Below are 14,484 nucleotides of genomic sequence, written 5' to 3'. Positions count from 1 at the left end.
TTTTTTCTAGCTCTACTGAATATAAGATAATGTGTTTTAACAAGATATATCCATGTGGATTTTAAACATTCTAAAGAAATCATCTAAATTGAGCCCATATTTGATCGAATTTTATAGCAATAAGAAACTTTGTATGGTATTCAAGATTTCATTTGGATTACGGTAACGGCCTTTGGTGATCTTCACCGGGGTCATGAATGAAGAAATCCAGTATTAGAATTTTAAATATGATAAAATTTGAGAAGGTGAAACCGCAACGTTTCGACTCTTTGACTAACAGGCATCATCAGGTTACATTCCTAGTGATAAGGGCTTTTAGTCAGCTGGCTGTCAATCAACAGCCGAAACGTTGTGGTTTAACTTTAATAAATTTCGTGATACAAAATTCTATTGTGGAATTTCTTTATTTATCTACAGTTAACACGGATAAGAGTATCTTATCGGTACCTTTGTTGGTTCTAGCCTGCATTTGCTTCCAAATTCAAGTATTGGTAACGTTATTTTTATCATTTTATCCTTTAAATAAAGTCTCATAGAGATATTGCGGTGCTAAGTTTATTGCTATTGAGAGGTAATTGTTTTTGGTTCATGTTCTTTTGGTGGTCAGTGCAGTTTGTTCATTCCTTCATCAATCACTGTCTAGTTAACCAGTGTAATCGACCTTCTGATCGATAGTTGCTGCTGGGTTTTTGATAACATATATAAACAATTCACTCAACAAAGTAGGAGAGTATGTGAATCTAAAATTAATAATTTTATGTTCCGAAATTCAACACAAAAAGGATATAATAAATCAAAAACCGGCTAGTGGCGTAGCCAATCACGTTTGGAACACTGGTCATCGTTTTAATTTTGATAAAGCCGAAATTATTTATACTTCCAGCAATTACACTAAACGCCACATAGTTGAGTCTGCCCTAATTACTCGTCACTCAGATATTAGTACCAATTTAAATAATGGCTTTTCTCCGCATAATTCCCTTCTTTCTAAGTATATTACTTCATGCCTTGCCAAACACTAATTATTTACTCACTCACTAATTTACTCAATTAACCTGTCCTCCTCTGTATATACACCCCTGTTTTAAGTCTATTTCTCACACCTGACGATGATCTCTAGGGTGAGATCGAAACGTCGTGTCATTTAAATATTTTAGATTTAATAAATAAATTCTTGTTTTTAAATTCTTTTAATCTGTAAATAGTGGGATTTTATCTTATTATCCGTTCACCACGTTTGAGTGTGGTCATCGTTCTATTATGAACTAAGATCTTGATTAGAGTATCACTTCTAGCAAGCGATAAAAGGATTCAATATCCATTAACGAAAAAGCCTCGTTTGTATCGAAATAAACAATAAATTCAAGTTTAAATACATTTTTTCGGAATATTTCATGTAGTCTTCGCCCAGATAATGAGATAAATAGGACATAATTCATTTTATGAACATATGATTTTATTTGTATATTCCTTTTTCATATATCCTTTATTCTTTTATAATCGCAAATGGTAAAACAAAATCTTAAAATGCTAAATTAGGACTAGCACTATTTTAGTATTAATGGATTTAATCCATGATGATGTTGTATAAATCAATAGTTTTCCTATTGGATATTGCCATTTTGTTGAGCGTAAGAAAATTTAGGGGATTCTTAGCAACTGAAAAACTTTGATTTTGTATTAACAGAAAGTTATTCAAAGCATACAGAGTTCTGTATACAAAGCATATAGGGTTTAACAGTACCTTTGAACCTGTCACGTATCACTGCAAATCTTTAACAGAGGCTGCTATTTTGAACAGGAAATTACCATGCCATATCAAAATGTTCACTTTTCAATAGTTGACTTTTAGAAACGACGTGTTTTGAGAGTAGCTGTTAAGGTAGGAGTTACTATCACAAAGTCACTGTTTACAGGCAGGTGGTTTTACAGTCACCTCTACTGCTAGTGTGCACTATCAAGACCAGGTGTTTTGAAATGGTCACTTTTCAATAGTAGGCTCTTCGAAACAGCCACTATAGAAAACCAACCGAATTGAAAGGAATAAAATTTCAGAGTGATGTTTTGAAATGTATACTACTGGAAAAGTAGCCGATATCGTCAATTGCTTATTGTTCTCAAGTGGCTACTAAAAGTAGACGTTAGGGCTCAAAGTTGCAATTGACATGTTCTTGGATTCAGCCTTTCAATGTACTGTTTACAATATAGGTTTTCATGTTCTATGAATATTTTGCAGTTCAAATGGGTTCATGCGGATTCCAATGTCAAACAAATGATTAAGGGCAGTCAACACCAAGAACTCTCTTCGACCGATGTTGCATCATATGATAGATCTGATTCTTTCAACTCAAGCAAAGTGATTCAACATGATCGACATAACACTGGAATAGGTTTGCAGTGACTAACAGCTCATTTCATTTAGTCCTATGTACTATTGAGCCAATTTGGATTTGATTGTAATTGAAATTCTGGAACTATTATCGAGTGACAAGTAAGACAAGTGGAAAGAACACAAGTTATGCTTGATTCTCATATTCAAATTTGATTCAAAATCATTTTATTACATCATATTTACAAAGCATATCATTGGTTCATACAGTCATTGAAATTAGGACAGAACAAATATTGTCGTAGAATTTTCAAAAAGGTAATGAATATCTATAACGAAATGAACATTATCTTCCTAATAACTAAGAGTGACTGTTTCGTTTTTTTGGAAATACAAGTAAAGTCGAATACGTTAGATATTTACTCACATGTTGCAGGTATAAATTGTTTATCAGTATAGAATTTGTAATCCACAAAACCCTAAATCAACATTGGCCTGATATCCAGACCAAATCAAATCATAATTTGTTGATTGAATCTACACTACAATATATGTATTTATTCAAATATCTAAACAAAAAGATTAACTCCTTAAATCTATTCAAAATTATAATACGTTCTTATCTGTAAATTAACTCAACCTATCGACTCAGCAGATTTTTAAGATGAGTTCTTTAGAAAAGATCCATTTTTTAAGCGTGTTGATCATAAAGTTTTAATGCCAAAATGAATGCCCGGTCGAATAAATTTACATTTGTTGATTGTATGGATGCGTAAGTTCGGTTTCAAAGCTGAATCACATTTGACGTTTAGACAGTGGTTGCATATTAGGTTCGAATTTGTCAATGCATTTTATTCTATGTATCGGTATTTACATTTTCTACAGTTTCCATCACCCTGAATGGCTTTGCAGAAAACCTGTCATCGCTGCTTTGCAGCTACATGTTAAGAATATTATTCTGAGAAAAACATGGTAAAATGTATTCCTAGATGCGGAAAGATCACTTTTAAAAAGTTGATATTCATGGGATTTGAAGCTGATCCGTGCACCTCAGAGAGAGGCTGCCTGTGAGCACGTGCATTGCAAACATCGCAATCTTGAAAAAGCCTATGTCACTTGCACTGCAAGGTCTTTCATTTCTGATCTCTCATTGAATTGAATCAAATCATCCGTTGATCATAGTATATTTCAAAAGGTAAGAACAAAAGAATTGATTTATTATTTACTGATATTTGAAACAAATTGATTAGTTGATTTAAGCATACTTCCAGAATTTGATGTATAAAGGCTGCTTCATTTTTTTTTCATTTCATGGTTTTCTGTAAATCTAAATGTGCTTTATTTGTTCCAGACAAGTGCTAGGAGAGAATTAATGGGGCCTACGCCTGGACGAAAGTGGCTGTGAAGAAGATGCTTAAAGAAAGGGCCGTCACACGTGTGCCATAAAATAAAAGCAATAGGAATATCTCTATCTGTCCAACCATCGGTGCTTATTTTTGATGATAATCAATTTTGTTGAACTATATAATCAATACTTATATCCAATAAAGGTATAAGTATTGTATACGTATGACTTAGTTTATCTCTGTATACTGGATATCCACCATGCAGGTTAAGGAGGAAACGTTGCTGATAGGTTTTTTAAACGTTTTTCATGTTTCTGTCATGTTACAATTAAAGGAATGAATGGATGTTTCAAAGATATTTAAGAATAACATTTTTGTAACGTTTCTTCAAGGTTTTGACGAGGTTTCATTTATGTTTTGTAAAAACATTTGTAAAACATTAAAAAGTGTTCACAGTATAACATTTCAATACAACGTTCCCAATACAAAACCGATACATTTTCTAAACGTTTCTTGAACGTTTTTGTGTTAGCTGGGAGAGTACTCGACGGAAATATATGATGTCATGCATTTGAGAAGGGTGATACAGATGCTTTTCAAGTATAAACATATGAAACTCAATTCAAGTTAAGATGACAAAAAATCCTCGGAATTCTCGGTGGAGAGTTCAAATAACACAATATCCATAGCAGAACAAACAGTTTCATTTTTCATATACATAAATCATGTTGAAGATTACAGAAACAGGTCAATAGTGGTTTTGTCTAGAATTTGTTTCAGCTGTGTCTAGAATTTTGAATTTGTTTTCATTGAAGCCCTGACTACAAGCGGAACAGATAGTTAAATGTTGTCCTATAGCAGATTTGTTTGTCCGATGCTCTTTAACTCTCGTAGCTAGATGTTGTTTGGTTTTCCGATAAAGGAAACATTTACATCACAAACAATTGAATTTGTATACACATTAGCCCTAAGGGATTATGGAGTAGGACATTCGAAGGAGAAGAAATGCTTGATCTTTGCGTAAGTGAACAATGATATTTTTCGAAACCAAAATCTGCGAGAAACCATGGGGAATTCTCATCCCTGAAGTTTAAAATTCTTCTTCAGAATTGTTCATAACCAGGCACCAGCCTCACTTACTGCGAATTGTTATAGATTTGAAATTCGGCTAGGTTTACAGGACAACCATCTGGAATTCGTCTTGATGAACCACTTTATCGATCAGATTTCTATGGTTCTTGTTTTCCGGAAGAAGTATATTCAGTTGCAATTGTGTAGCATTAGCTTGTGCTGCCACCTGGTTGGTTCTGTTGTTATGAATGTTGGAGATAAAAATGGCTATCCTTCTAGATGAAACAAAGTTTTTGGTCGATAAATCCGTCTCAATGCTATTTTTCCATCTCTTGTGGACAGTTCATGATCTTTTCTCTCTCAGCACCTCCTTCATGGATTAATTTGCCGATACACATCCGTAACCAACCATACGTAGAGTCATTCAAGCGTGCCTTTGCCTTATACTTATTCAAAGAGTTTCATGATTAATCATCGTTTAAAAAACTTGCTGTCTATGGATACTTTCTGGTGACCACATTCATAAACCAATGACCTCACTACTATCATAGAACATGGCATGAACAATAAGCTTGCAATTGATTGGCATCACAACAAAATGCATAGGTACCAATATGAATAGACAAATTGTATACGATTCACCATCTTATTTATTCCCCCTGGTGGCAAGAACAAATGAATTGCCCCATGGTCCAAATGGTTTTTTTTGATAACTGGAGCTTGCATGTTGCCCAGAGCTGCCAACCTAGATTTCATCTTTTTCTGAACACATGTCCAAGTTTATAAGTATTTGCAAAATTTTTCCAGTCGTCCCAAATTTTAAAACCAGGAGACAATTTAAGAATCAGTATTGTGGTTCTTAAAAATCTGTACTAGTGTAAATTACGTTGAACAAAAGTTTTGTTTCCTGACTTCTGCTACTGTACTAGTATCATATTGAGAGTATAATTAGAGTTAAACAGCATGATTCTGCAATTTGCTATAAAAATGATTAAGTTTTTCAGTAACTTATCAAATTTTTCAGATTCTCAGAACGCCGTAATTTCACACCATTTTATGGAAGAGTTATGGAAAAAATCTGAATGGTTGGCAGCTCTGTTTGCCTATGTGAAATTTTTCTTAATCTTTAAGTTCCATCTTGCATTGCACTTTATCTTTTTCAGGATTTGTTTGTACGACCCCACAAATTTGTTAGTTTGTCAGTATTTCCTTGCGTTTGTCAAAACTTTTTCAAAAGTAATGCCTCATGGTGGGCCTGGGACACCATGCCCACTTTGGAAGTGGTCTCAAATGCTCAACAATCTAACAATTTCAATATTCAATGGCCCCCCATGACCATACCGAAACCAATGACCTTATATCATATAAGCTTATATACATTTTACTAACCTTTTCATAGACTTCAAGATATGGTTGTAGTTGTTCAGCATAAATATCGCACGTAAAGTAACATCACTATAATTATCGACTTTGTTATTCAGGTTCAGTCCAAGAGCAGATAACACTTTAGCTAAAAAGAAAAGAAGATAAGTTAGGCTTAATAAGATACCTTGTTTCTCAACATTCTGAAGTCGACTTCAGAATGTTGAGAAACAAGGTATCTATATTAGTTTGGATCCAAACTGGACCCACCAACCAATTCATTTTTTATATTACATTAAACCAGCCATCTTGGATGCAAATGACAACTAGAGAGCATTTCCTATGGGGATGAATACAGAGGCTTCAAAAAAAAGTGGAAATATTAGAAGTTAAATTGTTAGGCTAACTACTACTGCCAGCATTCGCGAGTACCAAAGGTGCAAAGCCCCTAACGGTTTGGGGGTCTTCCCCCAAGAAAATTTCAAAATTTCAAGGGATTTTGGCGCATCTGAGGCCCATTTTCCAGCTTTGACTAATGATAGACTAAGACGGCTGCCACGCGGTTGACGTCTTGATGTTTATGTCTTGAGTCAATGCAAAGGATGGCTCCAAACAATATCCAAATGACTAGAACATGTTCATACTTAAATGCACTCTTGAATAAATAGTTGAGAGTCCCAAGAGGAGCCCCATTTCTATAATCTTCCTATTCATCACTCAAGACAAGCACACAGTGCCTGAATTAAACAATGACTAATTCTATTGAGCACGTAGGCTGTGCTTTGTTGAATGAACTGAAGCACAGGAAATGCAGATTCTAAATAGATTCTCTATTTTTTGCATAACACGCTCGTTCCTTGAGAGCTAATCATAGTTAATGAATCAGTCATCTTTAAGCTTTGGTCACACATTTTCTGAGACACCCAGTAGCCCTTACAAAAAATTCACACATGTTATGTGTGTGAATAACACACATTACATGTGAAAGGTGTGAAAGACACAGAAAACACACGTGATTCCAGCTATCACACGTGTGATCTGTGTTGTGAAGCATATCACATGTGTGAATAACACAAGATCACATGTGTGATTCTGAAAAAAAAATTGAGAAATACTTGTGTGATTCACACATGTGATTGGCTCAACAACACAGATCACATGTGTAACCGCTAGGATCACACATGTCATTAGAATAACACATGTGATTAACATCTTTTATTCCAATCTGCAACACAGTGTGAATATTTCGGATATGAACCATTCCCATGTTGGTTCCAAATTCTGAACATTTGCATTTTTGTCATAGAATCCATGTTGGAATAAGAATATTTCCATAACTGTACTCATTATTTCAACATTTTCAACACATGGTTAGATTTTACTTAACACTGGTGCCCCTACTGTGCAAAAACAAAGTACGAATGTCCACGGACTATTGAGTTTGTATTTTCATTCGGCTGAATAAATGAAATAAGGAAATTATATGTTTTTACATTCACTGTTGAGTTCTAAAAAACTATAAATATTCAAAAACGACTTAGAAAAATTAGCAGGTATTTACGGGATTCGAACTGTTGACGATGGTTAGCAAAGGACTCGGAATAAGCATGCAGGCATGCACGGCGCCATTTGCAATCATTTCGAGGATAGTCGTTGCTGTTTTTAATTAATTTTCATGGTTATTTTCTTAGTTCGAAAAGTCTTGTGTTTGAATCCAAGCTCAAAAGCAAGTATTATTGTTTCATCAAATATTCATAGTCGATGATGTTAATTGAATGTACTGTAATCGGTAAAATCAGTGGCGTGTACCAATCAATCAATTAAATCAAATTCATCCAAACTTTATTTCATGGACATGTTTGATGCATTACAAATATTTCATGATTGATGCATGGCAAAGTACAACATGTCCATGCCTAGCTTTTTCAAAGGTTCAATAACAAGTAGGCCTAGATTACACCATGAACTTTTTTTAAATCACGATCTGTCCAGGAAAAAGACACTTGTTTGCATACTATAGGCCTACTGTATAATTCCTAAACTGAATGATCAGCGGGTATTGAACACTATTTGCCAATTCTTTCTACATTTGAATGAATCATTTACAAATTGAAATGGAATTTTCCATCATTAATCTAGGGAGATAGTAATGTATCTACATGGAAAATGAAATGTATACTTTCAGCCGAAACAAATTACTGAAAAAGAGGTTTTGAGTCCTGTTATGGTAAGTGTTGATTGAAACAAGAAAATTAATTTTAGAAAATTATTTGACGCCTGGGAAAAAAATGTAGAATTTCTGGGCTAAGCTAATGTGGAATTGCAAATTTGAAATCGAAGTTTTAAGAAATTTGGGGAATGATGAGATTTGGCGATTGGGTAGATGATACAGGTCTTCGACTCTAGTAGTGGTTTAAATTTTTTTATTGAAAATTCTCAATAATTGATCGCGAACTTGCGACCGACTTCATTTACTTATGCCTCTAAGCTGGTCTGCAACTTCATTGCCTCCATGGATGAAGAAAGAGCTCTTCTGATGTCTGCTTCATTATGACTTCGAGCATATCGTGTGGCCTAGCCAGCCGGCCCGGTCCCCGGGCCCGGGCCACGCGTTTGGCTGTCACTCGATTTCCTAGAGTCTTGAGTCTGGGTGGGTTGAAGTAGACATTGTCATTTAAAATAACATGCTTATGTTGTTCTGTATGAATTACCCGTGTGTCATGTATGTTGTATTAATTTATTTTAAAATTTGTATTTATTGAATTTGGGAATTTTATCCTGGAATTTCAATGTAATAAGGATCAATAAAGAATTGAATTGAATTGTCACCTAATACACATGCCATCAGAGGACACGGAGCCGTATATGACAGCTATGCTATTATAAATTGCTAATCTCACGAAACTTGCATACTCCTAATATCAAACATATTTTCACAAACGATTGAATATTGATGTTTACACATTTTCATATTAACCGCTTGTAGCCGCTGATGAAATTTACGCCGGCCCTACACACATCGTAGATAGCTTCGTCATTCCACCGGCATGCCCACGTCAGGGTCTGACTTTTATATCAGACTTCCGCATCGTGTATACATCCGCCATTTAACCGAATAATCCGATTTACTTATCATTTCTATTTTTGCCTGCCGCTTCTGATATAATCATACATCCTTTACTATTACAATACGTCTTCTAATGATATTCAATGCAATATAACATTTCGACGTTCAAATATAGGTCATTATATAATCACAGGAAGCCATTCTACATCTATGTCAATAATATTTTGCCAGATAGCTTGTTTGTGTACACATAAACCTGTGACGTTTTGCACATCGATTTACGGTTGTCGTTTGTAAAATGACGCTGAATGGTTAGCATTGTTTAGGTTTCATAATGGTAACGTTTTATAAGGCGTCAAAAAAGTTGTAAGCTAGTGTTACAATAGCCCCGTTTAGATCAGATCATTGATATTGGGGATACTGATTTATTGATTTATTGTTTGGAATTGTGTGTAGTATTTAAATGTTTTATAATTTTGTCTCACTCCAGATCATGTTCTGAATTGTAGATCGGGGATTACCGCGGTCCAAATTATAAAGAAGATTGGACAAATGCTGAAACAGTATAAATCGATGAAGTAAATCTGTAAATATTTGAAAATAAAATTCCCATTAACATGTACACAAGTGAGTTATTACATTTGGTTGTAAATTTGAAACTACATTTTGTTTTGCCACTATGTGGATCTCCTTTCAGGCAAGTTTTTAGGAAATTGTGAAGTATGGATGAAACATCATGTCCAATGAAAGAAGTGGTCAAATTTTTACCATTATGAATGTGTATTTATACTTCTTGTAGTCGTGTGGAGCTGGAACAATGAGGATGACTGCAGATCACATGCGTTATAAATCACACATGACTGTGTTATATGACATGTGTGATTCACATTAAGGGCTGTATCACATGTGTGATTCACATGTGTAAAAATGGGACAAAATCACGTGTGATTTAGAAAATCACCCGTGTGATACAGCTTGAATGTGAATCAAATGTGTGATTCACATGTGTAAAAATGGGACAAAATCACACGTGTGATTCACATACAAAATCACACGTGTGATGTGTTTAAAAAAAAAATCACATTTATGATTTTTTTGTAAGGGATGATCATCATTATTAAGATGTGCAGGCCTTATTAAATATTGTACTTACACAAATATGCTGACAATTTCATTTTATACTTATGAGCTTGCTGCTGAGGAGACAAACTTGAAGCATCTACAAAAAATATTCAATTCATTTGTTAACATTTCACATCTGACCTATGGAAGGTCACACAGCAAATTTCCTTCATTAAATTTGAAGAAGAATAGCTCCTTATCAGTGGACACGATATTCTAAACACAGGTTGAAGGTTTCGGTAACTGTCAACTCTTTTTGCAAATAACTAGAAATATGGTGAAGCTATATAGGGCCCTGAAAAAGCATAGTTAAGGGGGCAAGTTGAAGAGGTAAGGCTTTTGACATGGTGGTCTCATCGCAGCAACTCAAAATGACATTTTTGAAACTTTTACATACCAGCCAAAATGTGAAGCGAGAAGCATTTGCCATGTACTTGAACAGCTAATTATTTCTAGAGTTTGCAGCTACATCCTGACAAGGGCAGACAATGGAATGGTTTTATGGGAATAAAAGACTGACCTTTGACCCCTAAATCAGTGGGGTCATTACCTACCACAGACTAACCCTGCACAATAAGGTGAAAATCCATCAAATACTGCAACTGCTTTACCACTGAAAAAAGTTTACATCACTCAACCTGGTGACCTTAACCCTTTGACCTCCAAAACGATAGCGAACATCAGCTCACAGAGGCTACCTATTCTCCAAATATAAACACCCTTCTGCCATTCAATATAGCATCCACAAGGTTTTACATGCATAATTTCTGGTGACCTAGGCATTTGATCTCGAAAACAGGAAGGGTCCTTGCCACACAGGCAACCTTCCCACCCAGAAGGGCCCTAGCCACAAAGACAACCTTCTCACCAAAGCACTATAATCTACTGTAATTGACTTTTGGGGGAGTAGAATGATTTATAAAACCATAGTATAATCGAAAAAATTTACTAGAGGACCAAACGTCCCATGCTCTTGAGGTCCAGTTTTAATAATATCAATGAAAACATATTACATTGTTCATTCTACTACTCCTTTAATAATGCAGTTCTGTTCATTTTAACAAACAGGTGCCAAGGCAAGTTGCCCTTGGCATTACAGTGAGATTGAAGTCTATTTTCTAGTGTTTTAAATGCTTAACTCAGATCATGTGGCCCAAGATTATAGAGAAAGTATCAAGCTATAAAATGCTCGAATAGTTACTCGCGCGAGCATTCAGTTTTGTGCGAGTCTTTCGATTGCACGATACAGGTTTCGCATGCTAGAAAGCCTCAATCGCCCGAGCGCGAGCCTCAATCGCTCGAGTGTGAAGTCCTACTCTTGAAGCTTGAGTGCGAGAAGTGGAAAACCTACAAGCACCGTGCAGCCAGCAATGTTACGAAATGAATCTAAAGTCGAAACGATTTGAAGATGTTTACTTTCAATGGTTAAACGACTACGATTATCATATGCAGAATTATCGTATTTGTCAAAAAATTCAAAATATGAAATGTTCTCATTATAATATTAAATGTTCTCAAAAATTTTCCGAAGGTGGTTTAACGCTCGCGGAACTCGCGTACTCGAACGGCTTGAGTGAGGTGCGCGAAGCAGAAAGCCCGACACAAGAGAGCGTATTACCGCGAGTACTCGCTCTGTGCGAGAATGAAATCAATTATTAATTCCAAAATTAATTATATTTTACAATGACGTGGATGATGCATCCTCTGAGATATAAGCAGGTATTTTATTCATTTGAGGCCTTATAAATACATTAACATTATACAACTCAGAAATCAAATTGAGGAAAAGGAATCTAAGATTTTTTAATTCATCCTCACTTTAAATTTCAGTGTTCCAATGTTACAACGATACAGACGACATATGCCTTACATGAAAGGAATATTTATTCAATGACTTTGCAAAAGAGCAAAGCGTACTGGAATTTATTTCCAGGAGTCTACGTGCTCGCAGACGGTAACAAGCATTTTGTCATGGAAAACCGATTGCACTACATTTCGACGGAGGGAGAGTGCTCCATATTAAATTGTAAATGTCCCGTTGGATACAGACTCACAAAGGAACTATCGGCATTGGACAAAAATAAGGGAACCAATGTCGCAGTTTAAGGCTTGGTGTGAGGCCGATTATTCCAAGTATGTTTCATTGTTACCGAGTTATTCAGCATTACAGAAATGTGTATGTGGCCTGCTGACGGAACAGATATCCATATTCTGTCACAAACGCCTCTTTTAATTTCTGCTACATGTCAACAGTCAGTGAACATTGTTAAGTGGAGCAGTCGTATGGCACACTACAGTGCTGTCCTTATGAGCTGGTAAGCGGTAACTTTTAACGGCTGGACGATGTCAGCCTAATGCCCAAATAAAATTCTGGAGGGTACTAAAATCTAAGATTTTAACTATTTATTTAACGGCCTTAAGTCCCTTCACTAAGAATAATGATTACTGGTACCGGTATCGGCAGTTTGTTTTGATAAACGCGAATTTCACAGCGCGTCAGGCAAATTGCCGCTATGCTGCTAATCAATAGACTTACATGCCGGTTCCTGAACTTCGCTGAAAAAGCTGAATCACTGAAACGCTGAAAAAAGAACGCTGAAATTTCTGGGAATTCCCGAAAAACGCTGAAATCGTGCTAGGAACCGACAATACACGTTTTGAACTATTTTTCCGGACCTAATTTAGTTATAGAGACATTTCATAAAACAGTATGTGTGGAGTATGCAAACCTGTGAAAACCCATTCACAACCGTACAAGCCACTTTTAAACACTATGCTGAATATTCCAAGAAATGGTTGACTTCTACAAGACGAAACAAGAAAATTAACTTTAATAAATTATTTGACGCCTGCGAAAAAATGTAGAATTTCTGGGATAAGCTAATGTGGAATTGCAAATTTGAAATCGAAGTTATAAGAAATTTGGGGAATTATGAGATTTGGCGATTGGGTAGATGATACAGTCTTCGACTGGTCTAATTAATAAAAAAATTGTCAACTTGTGACCGACTTCGATTCACTTTTGCCTCTTAGCTGGTCTGCAACTTCATTGCCTCCATGGTTGAAGACAGAGCTCTTCTGATGTCTGCTTCATCATGACTTCGAGCATATCGTGTAGCCAGCCGGCCCGGTCCCGGGGCCCGGTTTGGCTGTCACTCGATATCCTAGACTTGAGTCTGGGTTGAAGTAGACATTGTCATTTAAATAACTTATACATGTTATTCTGTATGAATTACCCGTGTGTCTTGTATTTTGTATTTTCTTAGTTTAAAATTTGTAACTTTATTGAATTTGGGAATTTTATCCCGGAATTTCAATGTAATAAGGATCAATAAAGTATTGAATTGAATTGTCACCTTATACACATGCCATCAGTGGACGCGGAGCCGTATACGACAGCTATGCTATTATAAATTGCTAATCTCATGAAACCTGCATACCCCTAATATCGAACATATTTTCTAAAACATTTGAATATTGAAATTATATGTTTACACGTTTTTATATAGACCGCTTGTAGCCGCCGATGAAATTCACGCCGGCCCTACTCAGATCGTAGATAGCTTCGTCATTCCACTAGCATCCCCATGACAGGGTCTGACTTTTATATCAGACTTCCAAATCGTGTATACATCCGCCATTTAACCGAATAATCCGATTTACTTATCATTTCTATTTATGCCTGCCGCTCCTGATATAATCATACATCCTTTACTATTACAATACGTCTTCTCATGATATTCAATGCAATATAACATTCAGACGTTCAAATAGAGGTCATTATATAATCACAGGGAGCCATTCTACATCTTTATCAATAATATTTTGCCAAATAGCTTGTATGTGTACACATAAACCTGTGACGTTTTGCACATCGATTTACGGTTGTCGTTTGTAAAATGACGCTGAATGGTTAGCATTGTTTAGGTTTCATAATGGTAACGTTTTATAAGGCGTCAAAAAAATCTTATTTGAACATTTCAAATGTATATAAAATATGATTATGATTGCCACTTCTCTTTTGTCAACATGTCACGCATGACTATGGACGACAGTGGTATTCTCTGTTGGAGACCGGAGGTAAGTTAAATTTGATAGCTAGCTATTATGATGATGCGGCTTTTGGACAAAAGGGATCTTACTTAATTTCTTTTTAATTCATCGTGCGCATGGAATGGATTTAACAA

The 14,484-nt window shown here is 35.5% G+C and overlaps 1 protein-coding gene across 4 annotated transcripts in view; it reads right to left on the bottom strand.

The window, feature by feature from the left end:
* LOC141904778 (exocyst complex component 7-like) overlaps positions 1 to 14,484 on the bottom strand; it is a 221,742-nt gene that overhangs the window by 78,349 nt on the left and 128,909 nt on the right. For all 4 annotated transcript variants that reach the window (XM_074793438.1, XM_074793437.1, XM_074793435.1 and 1 more), the window contains 2 exons: positions 10,329 to 10,394; positions 6,136 to 6,256 (listed from right to left, as the gene is read on the bottom strand). In XM_074793438.1, coding sequence (XP_074649539.1) covers positions 6,136 to 6,256; positions 10,329 to 10,394 — 187 coding nt within the window. The remainder of the gene's footprint in view (positions 1 to 6,135; positions 6,257 to 10,328; positions 10,395 to 14,484) is intronic.

This window comes from Tubulanus polymorphus, chromosome 4 (genome assembly GCF_964204645.1).
Source record: "Tubulanus polymorphus chromosome 4, tnTubPoly1.2, whole genome shotgun sequence".
NCBI classification, from domain to species: domain Eukaryota; kingdom Metazoa; phylum Nemertea; class Palaeonemertea; order Tubulaniformes; family Tubulanidae; genus Tubulanus; species Tubulanus polymorphus.
This window is presented reverse-complemented; position numbering and strand designations above follow the sequence as displayed.